General features: G+C 42.9%; 1 protein-coding gene across 4 annotated transcripts in view; it reads right to left on the bottom strand.

Moving 5' to 3' along the window:
* Positions 1 to 10,127: 10,127 nt before the first annotated feature.
* Positions 10,128 to 26,141, bottom strand: part of LOC118417681 (synaptotagmin-1-like) — a 35,284-nt gene continuing 19,270 nt past the window's right edge. Inside the window, exons 1-8 of one of the 4 annotated variants that reach the window (XM_035823332.1) lie at positions 24,795 to 24,901; positions 15,559 to 15,976; positions 14,933 to 15,243; positions 14,490 to 14,657; positions 13,903 to 14,076; positions 13,606 to 13,723; positions 13,128 to 13,261; positions 12,570 to 12,755 (exon numbers count right to left, since the gene is read on the bottom strand). In XM_035823332.1, the coding sequence (XP_035679225.1) occupies positions 12,570 to 12,755; positions 13,128 to 13,261; positions 13,606 to 13,723; positions 13,903 to 14,076; positions 14,490 to 14,657; positions 14,933 to 15,243; positions 15,559 to 15,943 (1,476 nt within the window). In that variant the 5' untranslated portion in view covers positions 15,944 to 15,976; positions 24,795 to 24,901. Of the gene's footprint in view, positions 12,756 to 13,127; positions 13,262 to 13,605; positions 13,724 to 13,902; positions 14,077 to 14,489; positions 14,658 to 14,932; positions 15,244 to 15,558; positions 15,977 to 18,395; positions 18,421 to 24,794; positions 24,902 to 26,141 lie in introns of those variants that run through there. The other 3 variants (XM_035823334.1, XM_035823335.1, XM_035823333.1) reach the window with 3 other exon arrangements.

Raw genomic sequence — 26,141 nt, 5'->3', positions numbered from 1 at the left:
ACAAGACAGCTAGATTTTGTTCGACATATGCACAACGTTAACTATCTCAAGAATGCCCGAGTTTTGCGATCGTCTGGCGAATATCACAGGGCCGATACAAACAATACTATCATAGAATGTCGTACCAAGATCTCCGAACTGACAGTGAACCGACTAATGCAGCCTACCTACCACTCCCTGTGTTCACAGTAATTAACAGTGGTTTCTCATGTATACTATCTTTAATAGCAAGTTCGATAGTTTCATGTGTTGTGAACCAGTTTATGGATACTGTAAAGAGGCGCTGTAGAAATATGATCCTAAATGTTTGACTACCAGCGTAATAATCGCAGCTAATAAAGCACCAACTCTCTACTGATAATGGAAACGTGGGTGTTTATAACTACTCTCCTTGCCTTTGAAGTAGGTTCGACACTTGATTGGCCAATCTGTCACACATGAAGGGTCAGCTAGTAAACTCGTTTTTAACAACTGGGAATACAGAAAGCTGCGGCGGATAAAACATTGGGAATCGAGAAGGGCCGTTAGACCACTTCAGAAAACGCACGCCCCTCTCTCATGTGTTCGGGATGGGTCAGCAGATGGCTCAGGTGTTTATGTAAACATCCCCATACAAAGCGTTACTTCACAACAGAAAACAACACCTGGCCTACTTTACAGGACTTGCTTCAAGTATGTATGGGAATAAAATGTATTTACGTGCCAATTTACGAGGGTGTTTTGGCGACAGGCCAGTTTGTATTTCTAGACCAAAGAGCACGTTCCGTACACACTGTGATAGCGTGGTATGTTGATATTAACTCAGTGCACCGGCGACATATGCGTGTACGTGCTATTATCATGTAAGACCGTCTTCCCGTCTAAAGTGTTAGGAGGATGCACACTGAGTATAAGGTCTAAAGTAAACAGCGGAAATTGCTATTTATTGTCTTTCCTTCTAAATTAAGAAACGTTCTTTCCGAGAATCTGGTAAATCCAGGCACCGGTTGGACCACTCGTGTCCCCTGGGCTAGCTTCTGTATCGTGTTTATAAAAGGCCACCTGGTTTCCATGGAGACGATAGTCTGTATCCCACTTGATTGACACATGGGACAGACGAGCCCGACAGGTGTGTGGGGAACACAAAGAAAGGAAGACCCCGATCAGTTCTTGAGATAAGATTACACAGGCTTTAAATAACATGCAAGACCAGGTAAAGATGTGAAATGTCGGCATTTATTCATCTTTCTGAAATGTTGCACATTCACCGGTTTATAACATTATAGAATATTGAATAAGATACCTGATAATCTCATGTACAACTTTTCATAATCATCTTTATGTACAATCGTCAAAAATAACATATTAGCTACTCATAGACACGTCCGTTCCTCGGTTTCTGTTACACTTAATATTCTAAAGTATTCGAAATTAAGACTGTCTTTTTTATTGTAATAGTACACAATATAGTCAGGACACGCTTTACACTTATTATTTGAACCATCATACTAGACATCGTTGTCTACTTCTCTTGACTAAAGCTTTGCCAGTGTTAGGAGTATTGAAGTGAAATCTACTACAAAGGCTGAAGTATCCTTAACCCCCGAAGCTCTAGCCCGCGTCTGTAGTATACTTCACTTCTCTTTACACTCAGAAAATAAACTTCGAGGGAAGTAAACTGAAATGTCTGGTACGTCGGTTTCATAAAACAAGCACAAAGCCTTCCTTAGTGGTGACATCGCTAGCAAAGCTGGTGACGGGTAACATCAAAGGGCAAATCTACACAACTGTAATCAAATTCATTTAAAGCGATCACGTTTCCTGCAGTTGGCCTGCCAACGATGTGAACTCTTTCTACGGGGTTAACTGGACGTAAGTGGGAAACAGTGACATGGCATGGTGCTAGTTATCTTACAATTGATACTGTGAGGTAGTGTGGTAAACAAGGCGATTATCGAGGTTGGGACATTGAAGCTTTGTGTAGAAACGTGGATAAACTGTACATTGGTGACCGAGTTTGGGAGGACAGTATAACAATTTAGAACAAAACAAGCCTGGAGCTTAGTCTGCACATAAATCACGAAACCGAGCGGTGTCATAGTCACAATCTTACTCTCATCTCCAAGCATACGTGTTGTTTGCGTTCTTTTGTAAAGATCTCCAAGCAGATGTATTATGCTTTTTGTGGCGTTTTGTACGTTTGATGTTCGAACTTGACCATTGTTTTTGCCTTTACATCAACCCACATACCAAATATTACACGGATCCATCTAGATCGAGATTTTTGAGTTATCGAGGTTAAAAAAGCAAATTTTCCGGGAGATGCATCCTTGCAATCATTAGAATATTTCCAAAGCAAACATAATACTGTTAAAATATGTCCTCGCCCTTGAGGTGTCACCAAACGTGCAGACCGATAGACTGAAGACGAATAAAACGCCGCAAAAGACACAGCCTCACCATCTGCTTGGAGACTAGTCTTCTCATTTCTCACGACACATGCACAAACGTTGGGGAACTTTACCATCTAAAAGAACGCGTTTGCTTGGATATCAGAATCACACCTTAACTGTAACAGTTGTTTTAAGAAAAAAGTATTTGTCTGTATCAGCTGGCAGGTCATGTTTAATCTACCCTTCAATGCAAGAATCCGTCTAGACACGCTGTGTGGCTGGTTGAATATCTACGGTTTTGTGGACAAAACATTTGCCTGACTCTCGTTGTATACCACCAGTTTCTGATGCTAGTCTGTTGGCTAACGGTTTATCCTAATGCGTTTTGCATGTTCCCCTCTCATTCCGTCAGCCTTGGACAAGAGATCAACCATTTGAAAATGTCCTGGCTGTGTGTGGATACTCTTAATGAGTGGCTCAGCAGGACATAGCGTAAGCTGACTGGCAGATCGACCCTTTGGCCCCTTACGGAGTGTGTAAATACATCACAGGGCTTTTGTTAAACACCTGAGCACGTACACAAGGGAAACTTTGCCCCTGGATAATGGAACCCTTTCAAAAAGATCAAGTCCAGGCTGCTGTACACAAATAGTTGCCTAGGTCATTTTCAAACATGGGACGCCAAAAGGGGGACTCTGTTGACACATTCTTTCTTTTGATAGAGCTAGAAGGATTTTGTGCTAAGACCATGATTTTCAATAGTTTTTCTAATCAACATGATATGAATGAGGAAGTAAGTGATACCAAAAGACCGATATGAGCCAGCGACAAGTCTAGATTGTCTGTTTATATGTGCTTTTTCTGTGTGGATAATACGTCATGTGTCCTTTCTTTTCTCTGACAGTTTCCACCAAAGGATGCTAATGTGTTTAGTTCCTTTCTCTCACAGTCGCTGACATTAATGACACTACAGTTAACGCTTCACTAGCGCTTTGCAATTTAGTTTGGCGTTGTCAAAATGTATAGACATGTGGCGAAAAATAGATTCTAGAAATCTAATTTAGGGACGTGTAGCAAGAAATAGATTCCCTGTCATTACAGTTGTAATGTCGTCACAAGATCCTATTGGATATGATGGGTACAAACACTGTCACCTTACTTCCTGACACAGATGGAATCATGCGTCTTGTGGGGACGGGAATGTTCTGAATGGCCGCTCTCCTCGCGATGTCAGGGGGTCTTTCAGCATGTCCTTTGGTCCGGAACCCTCCTCCGACCGACTTCACCTGATACACCGAGTTACCGCCCAGGCTCGACTTGTCCTTGATAGCTTTGTTAAGATACTTGGATTTCTCCTTCTCCTTCTTTGCCTTCAGTTCGCTGTACGGTGGACACTCTTTGAACGTCCATTTCGCCACACTGGTGACCCCTGTAGAACCGTTAATAACTCCAGGACTCACGGCGATGTCTTTGTCTCTCACCTCCTTGTACAGAGCCGCGGTTTTGTCCTCGTCCAAACCAAGGGCGATTTTTCTCTCTAGTTTGATAAAAGATGGAGACCGAGTTCTTGGAATTGTGTGGACGTTTCCCAATTCGTCTGTATAACGGATGACTGAAAGAGCAGCGTTGTCATCCTGGGCTCGTCTCTGAGCTGGGGTGATTTTTTCAAGTGGTTTAAGAGTTGATTCAGGCAAGGACTTACTTTTAACATCCGTCTTGTTGTTGTGGGGAGGGGGGTTCTCCCCTGGAGAGGCAGTCGAAGTCTTTGCTTTGTTGGGGTGTGTAACGTGGTGTATTGCGGGCGGTTTTCTCATCAATGCAGCGAATGTTCTCACAGGCTTGTCCGGAGTTCCCTCGTCGTATCGGACAGCTACCTGCGCTGTTTCCATTGGGACGAAGGATCTTTCTGAGACAAGCCTTGGTTTCTTCTGCCCGGCTCGGCTTCTTAAGGATTCTAACATCCTTACGTCCTGCTGTAGTTGTTTTTCCAAGTGTGGTAACCTATGTTCCACGAAGTTTTTCGTGAGTTTTTCTGTGGGGTCGGAGTTTTGGGCCTGAGGCTTGGGTTTAGCTTGGGCTGCACGCCGTGATTTCTGAAACTGGACCTCCCTTTCCTCTGCCTTAGTTTCTGTCATATCCTCGGTGATATCATGTACTTGTAACTTCAGCGTCCGTTTAGTTCTATTTCCTTTCTCCATGGGAATTTTAAACCTCCTAATTTTGCCCTTCTTAGCGTACGCCTTCAAGTAATTCTTCTTGGCTTTTTGTTTCCCTGTAGGACTGCTGGTTTTGTTGTCCCCGGGGTTTTCTTCTGTTCTGGTACGAGTCGTCTTTTCCACACTGTTCTGATCGGTTCCTTTCTTCGTGACGACTTTAGACGGCCTTCTAGGCGAAGGCTCTGCCTCAAAGTCGCTACTACATTCCGTCGACGATATGTGGTCCAATTTGACGCGGGGCTTCCTCTTCCTGATCCCGTATGGCAAGGAGTAAGTGTTCGGTGGTACAGAACCCCATCCCCCGACGGAGTCTCTCCACGACGAGGTAAAAGTCCCTTTCTTTGTTGGTGGGTCATAGTGAAAATCGACCTCTTCGCTGCAAGTGATCAGCGCGTTGGTGAGCAGTCGTTCCCTCGGGTCTCCCCGTATGTAGTCGAGATACGCGACCGAGTCCTTATCATTCTCCATTCCCTACGTCCGGAACTACACGTAACATCGTAGCCAACAACACTGGTGGATGATCATCCCAAAAACGTGCACAAAAGTCTGTTTAAGGATGTCAGTACAGCTCTCCGCCTCAGGTCACAATTGCAGGAGCTTGAAGCAATCGTTTACCACAATCCACCCGCAAACAAAAGGGTCGAAACACTCCAAATACCTCTGTGCGCTTGGGTCTCCTGCTGTCGTTGTAAACAGTCTTACTCGAGCGCTGGGACTTGTTTCGCCGAGGTTGTTCCTACTTGTTTACCACTCTTGTGGGAACAACCAAACATGGCGTAAACCCCCTCTGAAGTTTACCAGTACGACTGTGTTGGGAACAAACCGGGTCACAACCTACGCTTCTCTATATGGTAATCAAAATGGCGGGGAGACAAAGGTGCGCATGCTAATGTAAACAGCGCTAGTGGTGTGCCTGTAGCCACGACACCTGATCAGATACCTGCGGCTCGGGTAACCGCGCGAGGGCGGGATAGGGTTCCCTCTGTACTGTTGATAAAACCCATGACTCCCGTGGTTAACTGGGACTTGCTTGGGGTCAGTTCAAACAACATTTTAGTATCAAGTCGAGTTTTATAATTAGATATATTCTATTAAAACGTCAAACTTCCTGGTTTCTGATAAGTACCATGGAAATGTGTGTATCAAATAGTTTTATTGCGGGTATTAGTCTTTGATCTTAATCAAATTGTGACTAAAGGCCAACCCCAAATAGCAATTTAAAAAAAACAACTCCTTTCTAATTTTAATTCTATTTTTTCATCACCTGTAAGGCTGTCACCACCACATACAACAGATGACTTTTTTCTACATATACTGTTACCGCAAAACGAATTGTACAACAGTCCGTACGTACATGCTTAACAGTGTTGACATGCCGACGTTACTCCTATCACAAAAGCTCTATTTGAACGATGCGGGTGCGTTTGGTTAGTGATGTCAATCATTAACTGTTGATGAAACTATCGTTAATCACGATACAGCTCCATCTATCACCGCTAAGTGAGAATTCATTTTCAACAGTGCCAATTTAGACTCTACAGATGACGTTTATTTGTGTGACGTGTCCACAATAACACACCTAAATATAGATAAGCCATGGTCGCAAGGTTTGGATCAATCTGATTTGTTGGACGTTAATGATGTTGACGTTGAAGTTTTCAACCAAAGCCGCTGCATTGTTGTTGGTAGCTCTGGTGTATCCGGTAGAGGATTTCATTAAGGCTACAGCAAGGTAATTTTATGGATGACATCTGCGAGTTTCGCCTGCTTTTCAGAAGAAAAAACATTAAATTGTAACGTTACTTCAACGTTACTTTAATTGAAACTGTGAAAATATGTCGTGTAGAAGTCTTGACTGTATGTACTTGAATTGAAACTAGTTTGGTAGTTGTGCAATTGACATAAGTGTGAACTAGTTTGGTAGTTGTGCAATTGACATAAGTGTGATAGATTTCAGTGTATTTGTAGAAGCGACTCTTAAGTAGTAGTATTGAGTGTAGCTGCGTAGTTGCCGACTTGGTAAGTGGTACTAGACTCCCACACTTGAATCACTTTGTGCATGTCTTGAATACAGGAATAAAAGACTCGCTAGCTGTGGTGCCATGTTTGCCGCTTCAATTCTTGGCACGACGTATGTTTAAAAAATCTATGCGTTTTTTCCCCCTCTTATCTTTTTGCGTTCTTGCATTAGACTTGTAATCTTCGGAGGATGTCATCTACAAAATTAACTTGCTGTGGCCTAAATGATGTTGACGTTGAAATTCATTCTCCCAAAACCGCCGCATTGTTGCTAGCAGCTCTAGTGTAACAGACAGGGGATTACGGTAAGGTTAAGCAGCTCGTGCATGGCCAACACCACGTCACCTAGAAAATCGATCTTTGCAAAGTCAAATTTCCGGCGCGCTGTCACGAAGAACGCTATACAAGGTCATTTTTGTTGCAGAAGGAGAAGGATAATCCCGACTGAGGGTCTATATTTGTGTGACGGATGTATCGTGTGCGGTGTTAAAGGAAGCGGTGCTTCTCTGTGACGGTCAGGATTAGTATTGAGCACGTGAGAACCTTGCAGGTGTGTGTGTGTGGGGGGGGGGGGGTAGTCACAGGTAATGATCCATGAACGGTGACTGCTTGGGGCTTGGTAATTGTAGTTAGAAATTCGCCAGATAACGGTTAGATAGCCCGTGGCATATTTTTTCTTTGTTTCGCATATCCAGTAATGAGCCCTTCGGCGTAACAAACCTGTTCTGCACAGTATGGATGGGAATAGGTGTAAGGGAAAGGTTGGGGTCTGCTAGGGATTCGAAAACTTAGAACCTTTAGATTCTAAGTCAACAACCCTGACCACAAGACAGCATTGCTTCCTAAAACATGACATGACATCTACAGTTTTCCGTCAGAAATGCCCCTTCCCCCATCCTCACCAGGAGGCATAGACCATTGCTCCAACAGGTGGTTGTGGCATGCCATGTACAGCAACCGGAAGCGCTCCTTCCGAATAAATCGTGAACTGCAGGTTGTGTAAATGTCAGTAGTATTTTGCACACGATGGAGCTCGTTCCGGGTATCCGCAGGTGATTCAATTTGCAGCCTCAAAACAATGGTTCCCTATACAAAAAAGAGGAGAAAGTAACTGTTAATAACTCAACTTTCTGACGTTACTGGCACACAAACATACCCTCATATGAAAGCCCGACATCTCAGCTATCCGACAAACCACATTTCGGCATGAATCTAACGGTGAAAACTTCCGGGAAACTGAAAGATTGACCCATGACCTCAAAACCGCACCACAACCAAGTGATGAGGCCATGGTGCTAGGGACAAAAAAGTCCCAACTTTATAAAGTTGGGACTTTTTTGTCCTAGCACATGGCCCCTAAAAACCACACAAACTCAGCTTTTTGGCCCTAATCACAAAGTAGAAACCCTCCCCTGTCACACCTACCTCAAAACTGCCAGGATTTCTACCCATTTGACCAGGAAAAAAAATCTTGAAGTTTTAGTCCCTGAACTATCAATTTGCATGGCGGATTGACTGGCGGATCCCCTTCCTGTCATTAGCATTTTCTTGAGTAATTAGAAAAACGATATAATAGACCCCTTCTTCGATTGAACGGATAATTTTATGTCGTTTAGCCGCTCTTTGAAAGTGGGTGAGTGTAGACGTCTTGTTGTGCAAATGATAGACGAAACGTGACCTCGATATCTGAAGAGAGTAGCTGTCAGCTTTATTCGGTCATTGATCGATTTCACATTCGTCAAAAATGAAGTTTACAGTAGTATTCCAGCCTTCACGAGAAAGATTTAGAAAATGCAATTTTGGAGGTTGATAACAGATGAGGAGCCATACCGCTGTGTATAGATTCAATTTCTCCGTCCGGCATGGAGACTCCACGAAGATTGCTGCAATCACGCGAGACCTATCTTGGGAAAATTGAGTTTGAAATTACCATCTCTTCTTCGGCGTTATGATGAATGTCCCAGAGTTGTCCGGGCATGTAGAAACGCAGATGTTATCACTGTGAACGGTAATATTGGTGCGGGTCAATGGGTGCTGACAGTAATGCATTCGGCCAGCAGAGGCATGTTTTTCCCTCTATCCTTACTAAACTTTATATGTCCGTGCAGCGGTCAGGGGCAGAGGTGGGCGACTGCCGTACAGATGGTGCATGGGAGGGCGTGCTATTCTCTACATCTTAATTCTAGATTCATGAGACACGTTATGTTTATCATCATCTTCATCATCATCATCGGTAGATGGTCTACAGAAATAACTCAAACTCTGGTAGGTATGTACAGTTTAGTTGCCGGAGTAGAGTAGAGTAGAGTAGGGTAGTATAGGTGTTTGGATGGTGTAGATAACTGCCAGTCCAATGTAACTGCCATAAACTCTTTAATGCAAAATAGACTCCGTCAATTTTACAGTTCAAAGCAGCATTATATGTGGTCATTCTCATGCGAATGCCCTACTTCCATTGTTACCTGGTTACGTTAATTTCACTGTATTTCTTTTTATATTACTATTATGTTGATTTAAACTAATTACTTTTTTGCTACATTTTAAGTCACGTGTCACTTCTATGTCTTTTCTAATATCTTTGTTCTCTCATACCAATGTTTGTATTGATTAATTGTGTTTAAGTCCTGTCATATCTTTGCTGGCATGCCGACTTGAAAAAAGTGTTCCATCATACTCTCTATTGTTATGGTGAAGCCGGTTACATAACAAACACCTTTTCTTAGAGCCAACCTTCATCACAGCGGATTGAGGAAACGTTTCTTCACATATCACTTTTGATACAAGGGTTTCATGTGATACGATACTAAGCTAAGAGATCGTGGAATATTCTGGAACCTCCTCTGCTTTTCTAGCCAATGGAGTAACCTACTTTCTGAAAACACTAGTACTCGACGTGTGTTGTATTGACAGAGATGTGCTCGGTTGTGCGTCAATGGGTCTTTGGGGATTCTTGATTATGCTGTGACCCACTTAACATGCTGTGGTTGTCTCAGTATCTAAGTCTGCATGTTAATCATTATTACCTCTTGTAGCCGTGCGACGTTCCACTTGGCTCAATGAGTTATAACGTTAAAGGTGTAGGGGTCAACTGTTTTTTGTTTGTTATATATTTCGGATAACCGGAAACTGCCTTTAGGTGTAGCACACCAGTTTTGTCCAGTCCGTACAAGCTGAGTAAGACCTGACTGCAGGGATTGAACCAATCACACCGTGAAAGACACCAAATCGTTTTGGTAAGTGTGGTGGGATCTTTAAATGGCTGAGAGTGCGGTTCTCTTTAATCACAGGGCCCCGGCTCTACACCCCATCCAAGTAGGTACTCATTTTTATCAAGGTCAAGAGAGGAAATATGTGTATGGTGCTGTTCTCAATGGTACAAAATTGGGGCCTGCTACGGATTCGAACCCGAAACCCTATAAAAACTAAGCCAACCAACCTAACGACATCAAGATCACATTTTTATCTTCACCCTGAGTCTATTTACTTCCATCACACGAATGATCACGCGTCACGAGCTGAGTCCTGTGTACAGTGTCCAACATTTATTTCTGTCCGAACAATAAGCTACATGTGGAGGGAGCACAGTGTCATAACATTTACCAATATACAATATATCTTAGTATCTCCATAATGATTTCATGTCTTCAGAAAGAGCTATAGCGTATACATAGTATTCTACATTCTCCTTATTTACACCTAAAGCGCCTTAACCTCTGTGACAAGTTATTAGATTGTGCAAGTACAGCAGATATATTAATGATATTTCGGTTACGTATTGAGTGAGGAAACAATCTGTTTGTCGTCGGTATTAGGCTATATATGATAGAGGCATTCCGCTACATGATGTAAGGTCATCGCTATGTGTACTGTTTGACTATTCCAAGAAACCCTAAGAATTGGTAAACCCTGGGTAAATATTGACGAACCACACATTGTCTGTTAAATATAACATCACGACCCTACTATCAAGAACAACTCATTGTACCAAACTTGTTTAGCACTATGTACCATGACATCTAACACTCAAAAGTCACAATGAACAAAAGTTTGAGTAGACACAAATACAGCAGTATCCGACTTAGTATCACCCAGAAGTATGGTGCCCTCTGTATGTGCGCTCACCAAAGAAACCGGCGGCCGAGGGAGAACAATACACCAACAAAATTCCGTTCAGAGGTCCTTACTTTTGTCACATCAGATAGACAGCCGGGGCTAAACTACGTAATTCCAGTCATTCTGAGCTTCATCGCATGCCCGTTAAAGTACTTAGATCTACTGACTTTACGTGTGGTACGCACTAGACTGGCTAGACTAAGACTATTTTTTCAACCCACGGTGGTGTCTCGCCTTGAAGGTTTCTCAAGGAGGAACACTTAAGTACTACGTGCCGCAACACATATACATCGTAGTAGGTGAGCTAGTTTCTTAAGATTGCACTGTTCGGCCTGTTTTGATTATCATACGGTGGTCTGCTAGTCTATTTGTTACAATATATACACATTTCTTCAGACACAAGTCAATCACCCCATGAACATCACGCTCTCAACTACACAGGTGTTGCTATGGCAAACCTGCAAAAGCACATAACTGAATATTGAAAGAAAATTCAACACCGTCACTCTACATATTTATGGAACAAAACATACGAGACCGCCTGTCGATATTACTAGGACACGTGAAATCATCAATAGCTAGTACTAATTCCTCTGCGCTAAGATGGCCACGCGAAGGGTCTCGCGAGAGACGGCGAGATTTTATAAGCCGTGATATTAGGTCTTATTATGACGTCGATCGAAAGATGCTAAGATGCTCGGTTTGAACAGTTTTAAACTGATGTTGGTAGTTTTTGTCGTCCTTTGTTATTCTCTTCTCTCATATATGTTTGTACCACATGTGATTTCACATGTACACAGTTGTCAGCGAGGTTTATATTGTTTTTTGCACGTCGGTGCCAACAAACTCTGTGCACGATGTCTCCTTTTTCATAGAACCCGGTCATCATGATGGCAATCTGTCAATGATCGAAATTGTAAACCTTTTAACGTAGACCACACGCCCTGTCTCCTTTTGGAAGAAGATTGTCAATCGCTACACGGCCAATCTGAGGGAAATAAACCAGTATGGGGGAATAATTGGTATGAAAATTGGTCGGAGGACTCTCCCTGGTCAGGCAAACGTGTAAGTAGAACTCCTACTTTTTGGTACGTAATCTTTGAAATGTTGGTTTCGGCAGAGAAGGTCGACGTAGGCTAGCATGTTGTAGACCAAGCGTTTTGTGCTGGTGGTTGCGCCTCACTTTGTTTTCTCTTCGCCTGGATTAGTAGACCCATATACCGATTATTCCCCCAGTACAGCTTCAACACAGACCCACATAACAGCAAAATGTACGCATCAAATTGCCTTATATCGCCTTTTTTACACCTAAACTCCCTCCCATTGCCATGGCATGTACAATACCCCTGTCACATTTATACAGAATTACCGACAACAACGACAAACGACAAAGATTATGTGTGAATTGTAGAAAACACACAAATACAGAGATGGCTGGCTACACGTACAGTTATTAGCAGCGGGGACGAAGCAGGAAATCTTCGCAATCGCATTCCTTGCCCTTGCTTCGCTAGAGCAATGAGCTTGGAAAGGAATCCACTCCTTTCTATCTCACTTTCTAGATCGATCCAAGTTGCCAAACAAAATACATGCGGGCGCGAATATTCCAGATCGCCTAGTTCGTCCCCGGAACCGAAGTTCTCTTCGCGAGTAGAGTTATCATTTATACAAATATTTTCTTGTAATATGTCCACAAAGGTACATGTATCTTGCGATGATCGCAAATCGGATACTTAGCGACAGCTGCAAGTTCCCGGATGTTTCCTCTTAATTCTTTCATTTTTTGTTTGTCCTCTAAAATACGGATGTTTTTACCCTCTTTACGTACACGTCCCGTCCGCTAAGGACCTTACTTGTCCTCAGGCACCTCCTGTAAGGTGTGCCATTGACAGATCGGTCGCCGCGGGTTGGCCAACATGTCGGACCAGTGGCGCAGCTCGGCTCCGGTGGCGTTGCAGCCGCATACGGTGCGGCCGATGGGGTCGGATCCTCCGATAGCATCCCAGTCCAGAACGGTGATCACGAGTTCCACTTTCTGTGTGGGCAAGTAAATATTTCAAAAATATTAAAAGTTATGACGTTGATATTCCAAGTGGCAATGTAGCAACGTGTTTAGAGAAAAAAAACGCGACATATAAAAATGGTTCTGTTGCAGTAAAGCCGCCATGGAGCCCAAAATTTAATCATTTCTTCGATAGCATATGATCTAACCACATTCCAAATATCATGACAATCCATTCATTATTTCTTGAGCTATGCATGCAACTACTACTACTACTGTCAGCCAGTCTACACGGATTAAAACGTAGACTGCGCAGAAACATTAACATACATTACATACAAACATAAAACACAAACGCTGCTAAAAATGACCCTCTCGGTGAAAATAATAAATCAGTGAGCTGACCTGGATCTGGTCGAACGGGATGTCAAACTTGAAGGACTCGTTGTAGTACGGGTTGAGTGTGCACTTCTTCACGGTGGTCTTCTTCTTCTTCAGACGCTTCCCATTCATCATCAGGTAGATCTTCACATACGGATCTGATAGGAGAAAACGTCGCTATTGTCAGTATCATCTGGTTAACGTCCAACGTAACGTAACGAGTGTTGTGTCATTCAGAAACGTTAACGCACTGTCATTGTGTCAGAGTCTCTTAAAAAGTAGCCGATCTCACGCGGCCAATGAATGTAGCAAGGACCAACCAGATAGACCTTCAACGGCAACGTATTGGAATCTAATAAAGAATGATAGGCGTCGTTGTTGTTTTTGCTTGTTGTGTATTTTCACGTCTAGCAGAGCCTCCCTGCGCCTATTACATTGTCCGCGGGAGAAAATCTGTGTAAGAGAATGGACACCTGAGGACAGAATGAGTACCATGACGTACCGGAGGCTCCACCCAGATCCATCTTCTTCAGCTGCTTACACTCGAGGATCACGACCGTCAGTTGGCCTTTGGTCGGCACGTAGCGGAGGGAAAAGCAAATATCGCCCAGTTTTTCGTTCTGTTGGAACAAGATAACAACATCATTTTAAAAGGGTTGCTTCATTTCAACAGTTTGAAGCAGACAGGTACTAATGCAAAGGACTCTTTCTTAAAAATCAAACCGGAACGTTTTTCTACCTAAGGACCACCTTGAATTCATTCCTGGCCCGTTCATCCTAACTTTTATCTAGCGCTTACCTGGCCTTCTTTTTCCGCGGCTTCTAGGTCACGCCACTCCTCTATGACCCGGCCCAAGTCCACTGAGTTCATGGGTATCCTGATTTCACCTATGATATCATGGCCTCCGAACCGGTCAAAATCGTACACTGCCAAGCGCAGTGTCTTCGAGCCGATCTCGTTGAACTTGACGTCCTGTGAAAGACCAAGGTGATAGCTGTAATGCCAATCTTTGCTACAGAGTCTGAGTAAATTCATAGATCAATGTAGCACACTTGTAGGTATTAATTAAAGTATTCATAAAATTGTGTTCAGAAAGTGTCAACTTTGTACCTAGAGTAACATCCTACAATAATATCACACAGTTTAGTCTGTCTTTCTGTGACTTATGTGAATATTACACAGTGGCAGCAAGTAAGGCTGATCGGGAGGGATGCTATATGATAACGTTATATGATGCTTGAAGAATTGAAAGTATGGTTTGACTTAGAACCAGTGGTGTTGTAGTTGACAGTGATGATGACTCATGGCTCATACCCCACAATAATGTCAGGTTGGTTAAGGTACCCACAATGAGCTTGTCCACAACAATATTGACATTGACTGACCTTGAAAACGAACGTCTCGTTGTACACAGGATTGAGCGTCTTCCGGTGCACCTTGGTCTCATACTTCTTCTTCTTGTCGGGTAGCAGCATGACCTTGACGTAAGGGTCAGACGTCCCCGCCATGTCCATGGCAGGCAGGTCTGCAGCTTGGATCACACCGACTTTCAACTGAAAGGGTAAAACATCGATGGTTCAGCTCATTGCACAGATGGCCTATGACAAGATTTAAAAAGGAAATACTTTTCTCCTATAAATACATGGCAAAATTAACCCAGGTACTTCTAACTCATACATCAAGAAAGCAAGCAAACAAATAGCAAAAACAGACTTCGGTAGTGTTATGCAAAGGTAAGATATAAAAAAATTGAGCGAGATTTCGTTTGGACGATATAGAAAGTTCGTTTGAAAAATGGTATTCTTTTGTCCGGGGGAAAGTATCTTACCTGTCCGGCTTCGAAGTCATAATCGAGTGAAAATTGTAGCTTTCCTAAGTTGACCTTCTCTTGCACCGACTCATTGTCACCCCCCTCCCCCTCCAGACCCGCGTCGATTTCTTCCACATCCGGTTGAACTTTTTCCTTGTAGCTGTTGCCGAGCATCTTGACATCTTTGAGATCTATGACGTTCTTGCCGCCCTTTTCGCCCTTGCCCTTCTTCTTCTTCTTAAAGACACACTTCTTACAGATGCAGGCGATACAGGCGAGCAAGATAAGTGCGATGACGGCCGCAATGGTGTAGATGGCCCACATCGGCACTGCAGGTGGGGTGGGGAGGGTCAGGGTTGGAAATAGCGCTTTAATGCCAAATCGTGTATGAAACATTAACTATCCTGACAAGATATCGTTGGAAAAATGCATTCACAAGCTGTATCATGTAGATAATATGAACAAATTTCTTCTTACTAATTTTTGTACTTCCCGTCCATAAGTCACATATGAATCCATCAGAGTTGAGGCTGAAACTGCCCTGACAGAAACACTGGAAACTGCCCGTGGTTTTGGTGCAGATCTTAGCAGAACAGCCAAGATTTTACATGCACACAACATACTATCAGTTCAAATGTACTTACGAGGAATCTTCTTGAAGAGTTCCTCCATCTTGTGTTCGAAGCCCTTGGCCCCCGTGAGCGGGGGTGTCGGGGCTGCGGTTCCATTGATGAGAGCGGCGACAGTTGTCCCTATTGCAGCGGCGGCGTTAGGGGCAAAGCCTTGCCCTGGAACCCCCGGCCCCGCCGGCTGGTAGGGATTCGGTGGATAAGGATAGCGGGGTGGGTAGTACTCCTGGGGTGGGTACTGAGGATAGCCTTGCGGTGGGTACTGCTGGTAACCTTGCGGCCGCGGGGGAACCTGTCCGGCAGGGGGCACCTGTCCGGCGGGGGGAACCTGTGCTACGGGCGGAGGTGGAGCTGCCTGGGCCGGCCCCTGCCTCCGTACGAGATGGTGGAACGATGGCATGGTGAACCTCTAGATGTCTAGGCCTTCAAATCCCTGTGGTACAGAAAAACAAAATGTCAGAAGTCAGCACGCCCTTATTTTGCAAGTGATGCATGGCTTTAGAGTCTGTAACAACCACTCGCCGCTGTGTTTATATCTAGCTTTTGTACCTCGTGATGTACGGGTATTCAAACCAATCAGCCTCTTCGGTTAATAACTCAGTGAAATTGTGAAATTGTCTTGTACCATTGTTATATAATGTTATTTGTAGACCTATGTAATCCACTTGTGCTGCCTATAGGTCTGTGTAAATGCTGCTGCATTTTGAAAAATGAATAAATAATAACTCAGCAGCGACACGGTACTCAGCCCTCAAGTTAATCGCAAACAGATAGACAGTAACAACTTGAAAAATACGAAAACAGCCTACTGAAGACCAAAATTATAATTGAAATGATTTGGACCAGAGGTCAAATCAGTTAATTGGTGCACGACCTCTGAACTCCAGCCCAGTAGAGAGGCCAGTCACTCTGACTAGCCCCAAAGGGTAATCAAAACCACACTAAGAAATAATTGTTTTTATACGCACGCAAGCTGTTTGAACTAAAGAGGCAACTTTATCATCTGTCTTCTTCTAAAAGGTAATTTTGAAACAGACGTCACGGATCTAGTTGCTTGAAGCCACCAGTATAACATTATTCTCAAAGCGTTATTCGCAGCCCACACCAGACTTCCCCGACAAGCCGTTTTCAAAAAGACCGTCGCCAGAAGCATAAACACATCTGACCGAAAAGAGATTTGATTAATATTTACCATTTATTTGAAAGGGCAAAAGTCAAAATATTTTCCTAAAGGTGTCGCTTTTAAGCAGCTTTGAAATGAAATACATATGGATGTAAAAAAAAACGCAGATCTGATACCTCGGCAAAGTGTTTATAATTTCTGTGAATTTTTCACTGTCATAGGACTAGCCATCACAGATATTAGTGATCATCCTTTGGCTTATAAATTACTACCTTGCCTTAATCAATCCCAGCTAATTCTAATTCCCATAAGGGAGTATAATCCATGGATTATGCCACACTGCTTTTATGAAAAGGGGGTCGACCTGTAAAACTGCTGGGGGACCCAAAATACCGTTGTCTCTTTAGAATTTCAATATCTACTCACATACCAAAATTCATACAAATCCATCATAGGAGTCTTGAGTTATAGGTGCGAAGACATGAGCTCAATTGAAAACAGTTACCCGCGTTGCAGGTGAACCCTCTTCCCGGAGGTATTAGCAGAACTGGCTAGACCACTGAAAGGGATCTGTCTGGTCTTGGCTAGCCTGACCCAGTTAGAAATGGCTTCTAAGGCCTTGATATATTGCTTGTCAATGTCCTTACGACAGATTTTTGATCACAACGCCTTCGCGCACCCCATTGGCGCCCCTGTGGGGATTATTGAGGTATAAGCACAAACCACAGCGGCGAACTAAGTGACGCATTGATTGTTAGATTGGACATAAAAAGACAACTTCGTTTGCTTCCCTTTTCTTCTTACGTGCGCATGTCCTCCAAACGAGACTGCTATATCATGTCGCAAGTGTTACCAACAGGATACAGAATAAAGCCATGTTGCACTTGTAACAAGCAAGAACATGTTTGAACAGCAGGATGGTGGATTTATGTTTAGAACCAGCTCATTCCGTTCCTATACCAGTACTATCGTTGTAACATGGGCATCCTACATGCCGCATTGAATAGATGATATCTGAAAACGGAATTAAATTCGCGAAAAAACAGGATTCTTATACGTGGAGACATTCATGAGAACCATGAAGCTTTTTACTAAGAGGATGTTGCATCGTGACATAATGCGTGGTACAATTTTAAAACAGGCTGTGACGGAACCAACCGTTAGATCTAAGATAGATGTTTTGATAAAAAGACAGCTGAATTTTGGACGACACGTGCACGGTTATGTTAAGAATGCTCTCAGGTTGCAATGAATGTCACTGGGCCCTTATAGCAAATGGGCAGTACTAGTTATAACGGCTATAGATTTAACAAGTATAGCAACTAAACCAAACGACTTCAGCACCATGGACAGGGCCTCCCGGGTTTTCAGCCATGCACACATGTGCATGTCTACGGGTATAACAGCATGGAGAATACAATCTACTACTTTAGCATATCTTACGAAATGCTCAGTTCTTATGAAAACAATACTGCAGGGAAGAAAAGTCGAATATAGCGTTTCCCACCCATGTACGCCATTCCCAGCTTCATGACTAATTCAGTGGTCTTGCTGCTCATCAAACAAGCTGTTAACTCTTAACGAGCCACCGTGCCGTACATACAGACACCTACGCACGACGTCTCTCCTATATGTAGTCGTGCTGGATGCTGCAAGGTGACATATTTCATCTAAATACCGATAGAGGAATACTTAAACCGCGCAATACGATTATAAGAAAGAAAATCACCGTTAAATCCTGCACATTGGCGCGTCTGGTGCGTCTGGTACCCGCTGATAAGGTTCCTGGCCGGAGTGCGCAGATCTTTGACGCACGCCGCTGCCTGGTTACTGAGCGAACCTGATACTCGACCTAACCCTTATAACGTCATCACTGAAATATTCCTCTCAAAGCTGCACAGAAACCGTTTTCAAAACCTCAAAAGGGGCCGGAATAACTGCCTAAATGGAAGCCACTGAACCAAGCATAGTCTGTGACTACATAACCTTTTGTAGCATGCGTAATGACGAATAACAAAGGAGCATTACCGATTCCACACGCACGGAAATAGTTATTGTAAGCACAGGTGAACAGAGAACAGATCATATTACACTTATTCTTATTTCGCTGAACTACGACAAATTCCTCTTTTTATGAGTCTGAAAGAGAAAAATTAGGTCACATGAAAGGTCCCACCTAGTACCGAGTATTCTTTACTTAGTTTTTCTTGCTTAGTATTCTCCAGGGCTTTTCTGCGGGCTAATCAGCATTCCCTGCGCCTAGTGTTACACAAAGTGAGGTCTCGTTATGACTGTATGTAATCAGCGGGTAGTGGCAAATGACGTCAGTGGCAACACTCCTGTGTAATGCTGCACGTCGAGATGAGAACTTGAAAGCGAAGTTGAGATGTACAAGAAGCCAGGCCTTCCATTCGACAGATAACTTAGCATTTGATTCCACTTGCCACATTTGGACCTTCCTGTGTCACTCCCAAGGCACCGCGTTTGTATGTTTGAAACTCGAGATAAGAGAGAGACTAAAAGCAAAAGGATTATCAAATGCCTCTTTCTGTGCACTCACGAGTATCAGTAGAAAGGCTTTGTATATGCCAGGCCCGCATGGTACAGCCCCCCTTGGCACAACTAGTCTGCGGTACACAATCTCCCGTTGTCAGAGGCTGATTGCGTCTCCTCTTTGAGAACGCGTGGCCATTCAACTCGAGAGTACCATTCCCATTCCAAGAACTACCAATATGAACTCAGGATTTTTTTTGAAAATTAGTCCGATAGAAGATTCTCAGGATTCTCTGTAATTTTTGTAACCATTTACCATAGCCTACAACACGATGTAGAATCGTGCCCAATCCCAGAACTACCCATCGAAACTCAGGATTCTTTATAGCTGTGAAAATTAGTCCCAAGGATTCTCCGTCACAATGGAATCAACTAACCAAAGGTGTTGGCTATCACGTTTGTAGGAACTGTGTGAAAAATGATTTAGTCAGGCTGACAAGAACGATATGCAGAATCTCCCACCTAGGTCGAGTGCGGCCATATGGATCTTACGACATCACGACCTCTTCAACAAAATCTTGCATTTATCACACTCTTACGCCGTGTTTTACACAACAGAAGGAGGGTCTCAAAATAAAGTTTTGTTGCAGTCTGGTGAAGTTGATGGATGCTGACGAAATGTGTTGCCATGGTAACAGCACGAAAATTCCCTCTTCAGATATGAAAAGTTCAGTTTTGGCAGACTTGTAGGTGGCGTGGGTGGTGTATCCATTGTAGATATGTTACATCAACGAGCTCCATACGTTGCGTACTAATAAGCTCACATTTCCCTCTACAGTTTACATGGTAAGTGGCTGATAGGATCCTTGCCATTGGGATAAGCCAAGTGGATCATGGGAAAAGTCTTCACAGGCCTGATTACGCGCAGGCGCACTCTGTCTGGGAGATGATTTCCCATCAGGCCGCAGCAAGTATACATTTCGGATGGAATCTCTGGAGACTCCAAACTAAATGCGAGAGTGAAAAGAAAAGAAGATGGGCAAAGAGGATGCCTACTTTTTCAAAATAGAGACCATTACCGTAACAAAACATAACAGTACGGCCAACAAGACTTTCATTCCTGTACTCAATAAGTGCACAAAGTAAGACTAGTGTAATAGCCTAGCTATGATGTACTCAGTTCGCAACTACAGTCAAAGCTTACTAACACACACAGAAGCCTACTAACAACATATTTGTTCCGATATATTTCTTGTCATGTTGTCCATCTCCGGGCAGGAACAAAATGTCTTATTTTTATTCGAAACCAGGCAAAATGAATGCGCGCACGATGTCAGCCATCAAATTTACTTGCTGTGGCCGTGCCGTTATTGAGGCACAGAAGGGAGTCATCGCACTGCGATCAGGAATGACAAACACTTGCATTACCGCTGAGTCGTGCGGAGAATGTACAAGGAAAGAATTACTGCTAATCACTGCAGTGCAGCACAAAATACTGGTTACCAATCCGCAGTACACACTTATTATTTGGACGCTGTTGAGCCAAAAATGACTCTTCATAAAGTCTAAACGAGGATGCCAACCGCGAAATATATTGCTTCGTGTTTCTTGACATTTTCCTGAGATATATAAATACCACATTAGATAAATGACTTTCCTTTTGGCCAATCCATATAATGGCAGATACTTGGTTGCCATTCCCCATGGAAAAGTGTATTTAATCATTGTGAACACACCTCAGACATGTGTTCAGAAATCATCAGCCAATGAAGACAAACCAATATAAAGGCACTGCAGCTAAAATCATATTCCAGGCAGTGCAAAAGATTCTAGATCTAATACCACAATTCGAACGGATCAATGTATCTAAAGAGTGGATTAATCTCGTATCTTGAAGGATAAGAGGACGCTTACATTTGAAGAAGCTACTAGGCACTGATCCCGTCCGCCATGTTGGATAATACAGAAACGACACGCCTAAGCAAAACGAATATGTATGCATTCAATTTAGCCCCCCCTTCCCCTAGACTAATATTCGATTTGTGATTTTACAATTTCAAAGTGAAATACGTCAAAGGATGGTTTAAAAGACAACAAAACACACGAAACGTAAGAGATTCGTTCTTCATCAATAAAAATGAGAGGTTGAGAGATTCATTGGGAGATCTGTCAAATATTTGGTCGCTCCGCGGTCGCATCCTATTATGAAAAGACGGGGGAGGGGGGCTCATTTCTCATCAACACTGTGTGTGATTAACATTAAAGGTTACACAACGTGCAAATATCCGTACCTCCCATGTAATTGTGTTATGTATTCTCTTTGACATGCCAACATCAGGCCGCTTTGTACAACATCATGCAAAATACCGTCAAGAATAACTGCATTTTTCAGACTGATGTTCAGGCTTATATTCCAATATGAAGTAACGTTATAATCAGATGAAATCATGACGGGAATGAGTCCTGTGAAATCTGACTGCACCGCGCTGTTGCTATGCACAGTAGAATAGAATTGCAATGTGGGCACGTCAAAGTGCGTCATAGCCCACAGATGGTCATATTTGTTAACGAGCTCCGGGTTCTGTATTGAAAGGAATTTCCGCAAAACATTTATGAAATGCATATCTAATAGCCATGCATTATATGGCTACGCTGGATAATGCTAAAACATGGCATAAGTGATGCAAAACGTTTATGCGCTGCACCAAGCGTTGATGTGAGCCACCTGCTCTATAAAATGGTCTGGGGAAATTCTTCCTTGTGATTCCGATTGAGGTGTCGAAAAATTGGCGTCGGTAACTAGGGATTCTTCTTTCTTTATTCTAAATTTCAGCCAAAGGGAGGCAACACATGTTTTCAATATCTTGATCATAGAGACACAGATTTTACAAGTACTTAGTACTACTAAGTACTACTGTTATGTTGGAAAACGATTCTACAACGTTGTCATCATTCAGATGTCAGATCGTCAGATGTCAGACAGATGTTCCTTGCCAGCGGTCGAACCAACAAAAGTCTAGAGTGGGCAAGTTTTTGCTAGGATCTGTCGGGTAACCAAAAACAAAACATTTTCCCAGGAGGTCCACAAGAGGTGTGAGCGCGATGCCGTTGACTCCGGCGCGCTGGCAATCTTGCGGTGGGACTGCGATGAATTATTTATGAACTGTCCACAGGAGATAAGCCGGTATATCAGACACCGTGGGCGACCCGTCGCATCCGTGCTGGTGTCAAGCAGAGGAAATTAATGCTGTGCTTCGATATTGTTTATGACAAAAATAGGGACGGTAGATGGGGATTCTCTCTCTCTCTCTCTTTTTTCAGATTTCGGCAGTCAATATGAGAGGGTGTCAGCTTGAAGTGGACCTAAGTTTCAATTTTTCTAATGCATCACAAATGAGGAGAATATATTTTCTTCTTTTTGTACTACTAAGCCCCTATATTAGGGATTGCTAACAGTGTGCATGTGCCAGTAACAAGTGATCGGAACAAATAGACATAGAGAAATAAAGGTAAAGACGATTCTACAACGTTTTCAACACTGAGATGTCGAACATTTTATGTGTACCTTTCCGGCTGTGGACACACCAAAAAGGCAAGAGTCGGTCGGATAACCGAAAACACCATATTTTCATAAGTGACATAACCCTATGAAAATTCGCGCCACCACTTAAATACAAACATAAATAAACAAAGAGATGTTACAGTTTTCCATTGCCAGGCGTTTGGTATGCTCAAATTGTGGACCTCGACTTAGCATTCTAAAATGATTTATGACTGTGATCACTGATTACATATTTATAAGCGCTATATCGTCTAAGTAACCCTTCATGTGCATAACCAGCGTAAGTCACGACTCAATCCACCCCACTCTTTTCTATAAATACCAGATCCTGCGATTTGTCTTTACTTAGTTTTAAAGGCAAACAGATCCATAGAAAAAGACGGCAATTCAAACATTTGTTAAACACATACAGTTGCCAAAGAGAAACGCATGTGTTACACAAATGTGACTATATTGTATAAAAGGATGAATTAATGAAAGTGATGTATGCAACATGCCTCCCACCTCTGGGTGCTTCAAACGAAAGCACCTGACGAGAGCGTATGGTAACGTTTCACGGCAGGTAGAAGTGGCGAGGATAATAGATCTGTACGCCTCTGTGTATTGATGGATAGCAAGCGGCTGTTGACTCAGGATACGACTAGAAAGGAAAGGTCAACTAGAAAGTCTTTGTCCTTGGATCATATCCCCTTTGAGAGAAAACCTTCTATCGGTGTTACCGTGAGGGTAATGGGAGGACGTGTTTGATAGCTGTGGTGGGAATAGGTCTGGAAAAGAGACTGTGGACTTCACGCCCTACATGAACGATGGATAAAACTGACTAGAATTTATAGTAGAGTTAAAATAGAGAAAGGATGAGGAATCGTTAAAAGATCAGAAAGACAAACCACAAGGGCAAAATGTTATAGCAACAAAAAAAGGCTATAAGGGTTTGGAGAATGATCATCATGGCGGTTCATTTTGTATTCATTTGCGTCGGATACAGGTAGTTGATATTGGTCATCAAATTAAAATGCTGGACTGAATGACTGTCCTTTGTTCTTTCCAGGGCCGCTACTTATGTTCGGTAACAAAAAAACGCTAGTACTCAGTAGCCATGGGGATTTGAAGGCCCGGAGGAAAAACCTTCATACATGACGGTGCGCCATTTCCTGTTGTTAAATTCTCTCCAAACTGCCTTGGGTATTTTGGGTCAGACGGTTGTTTCTGAGGGGATTATGTAATCTCCAAGCAGATCCTGCGGTAGCATAAGATAGTATCAAAAGCTGGGAGACGAGTGAAGCCTAGGAGTGTAGCGAAACACACTCCTAGACTGGCTTCACTCCTCTGCCAGCATTTGATAATACCTTATGCTACCGTAGGATCTGCTTGGGGATTTGGGATTATGTTCACTCGCTCTATGAGCATATACCGTAGCTTAACGTTAGACTAAGGCCACAAAAAATAAGAGGAAGAAAAAAAAATAGAATAAAAAAAAACGGAGGCCACATCTGATAGAACACATTCACTCTGGGCAGAAGACGCTCATGTTGCTGCAGATGATGTCATTAGATTTACGTCTCTCTGAAAGAAGCAGTTAAACTAATCCATCTAACAGTATTGGTACACTTTTCCATTCTGTCAGACGACAAGTTGACCGAAGATAGATGAGCCGTTGTCATGGAGACGGCAGATGGAGCACGAGAGATTGATTTCAATAAGCGCGAGTCGTTCCCAACCACGACCTTGCGGCCACCATTTTTAAAACCAGGATTTTCGCAATCACGTCCGCCAGCAAAGGGCGCGGGATCAATACATGTTCGTCTCAAATCCCGGCTCGCAACTGATACGCCAAATTCTGAGGCAAATTTAAGGTATATGTGACCGGTTTACCAAGGCAACGCATGCACACCACAGCTTAACATGGTTTTCCTGCAGGTGCGTTTTGCCTCCAAGTCGCCCGTCATAAGAAATTGCAGATGCCGGTGGCATCATTTCAGCTATCTATCCGCAAAATGTGAGCTTTATAAAAAACGTGGACGTTCTTCGCGACATTGACGCCTAAATTGACAAAAAACGACCGATCCTCCTTACCTTTTCGGAGAGAAACGTAACCGTCAGGTAGCACCCGTCGCCATGATGGAACCTTTCTGTCCGTGGCGCACAGAATAACAGATTTTGTCATGAATAATTAATCGCTCGGTAAATAGCCCCTGTGATCTGCAGTCAGCCTACGTACGTCCTGACCAACATACATGGACATGCGCACACAACGGTCAGTTTACAAAAACAGGCCCCAAACCCATCTATGTACAAAGGACAGAAAACGTTAAGATTCATTCGTGCTCTCACATTCTAAATGATCAGCACACGATAGAGCAATCTCGAATAAGCGTATTCCCCAGGGAACTGACACGTTAATATCACAGTAGCTCTGCGCTCAGGCAACTACTGAAATCAATCAACAAATCTGTCGGGAAATTTCCCCATTTTTTCCTCAATTTGATTGACGTTCTTCACCAGTCAAAGGGGAAATTGCGAAAAAATAATAATTCAGCTGAAAGCTTGAATATTTGAATGTCGAAAACGCCTTACATAACACGCGGGTGGAGCTTTTGATGATACTTGATCCGCTAATATTTTCATGACGAAAATGATCAGTAGCTATTTGCATATGGAGATTAAGTGGATGTAAAGGGGGAGGGGGGTACTCACATGATTGAGCACATGTGGCACTACTGTTCAGTACGAATGAGAAAATGGTGGATAGATTAATTAAACCACATAGTCGTTGGTAGCCATAGCATTAAATGTCAAAATACACTGCAAAAAGGTTGCATAAAAGTACGATGCCGAAATCTAATCTTTAAGATTCTGGTCCCCCAGAAAGTAGAAAAAAACGTTGATAATCAAAGCCTACATTCAAATAACGCATACAAAACGTAAGGCCCTACCAAGGAGGTTAAAAATCAATGATTTTTAACCTCCTTTGCCATACTAAGCACGTCCAGAGGCTTGCCAACTTTGTCTTTTTGACAACTACCCACAAATGAAATTCGAAATATCATCACAATCCACTCGGAGGCTCTTGCGTTATATTGAATACAAATATGCGAAAACACAGACAGACAGACAGATATAGATTCTTGAGATATGCAGCTTTGATAGCCACATATATGCGTACATAAACACACACATACATACATACATTCATACATACCCAAGTACATGCATACAAACGCTGCCTAAAACATAATCTTCTTAGGTAAACAAATGAATCATTATGGACCTGTCTACCGTTCGTATCTCCCATGTACATCATTTTATTGTTCTGTCAATAAAGATTTTGGTTAACTTACGGTCATGATTACAAAATAAGCCGTCAAACCTGGATGTAGGCAGCCGTCACACACTTTATGTTATTTACTATGTACACAGTCT

This window comes from Branchiostoma floridae, chromosome 6, assembly GCF_000003815.2.
Source record: "Branchiostoma floridae strain S238N-H82 chromosome 6, Bfl_VNyyK, whole genome shotgun sequence".
Lineage (NCBI taxonomy): Eukaryota > Metazoa > Chordata > Leptocardii > Amphioxiformes > Branchiostomatidae > Branchiostoma > Branchiostoma floridae.
Note: the sequence above shows the minus strand (reverse complement) of the source record. Positions and strands in the feature narration are given on the sequence as shown.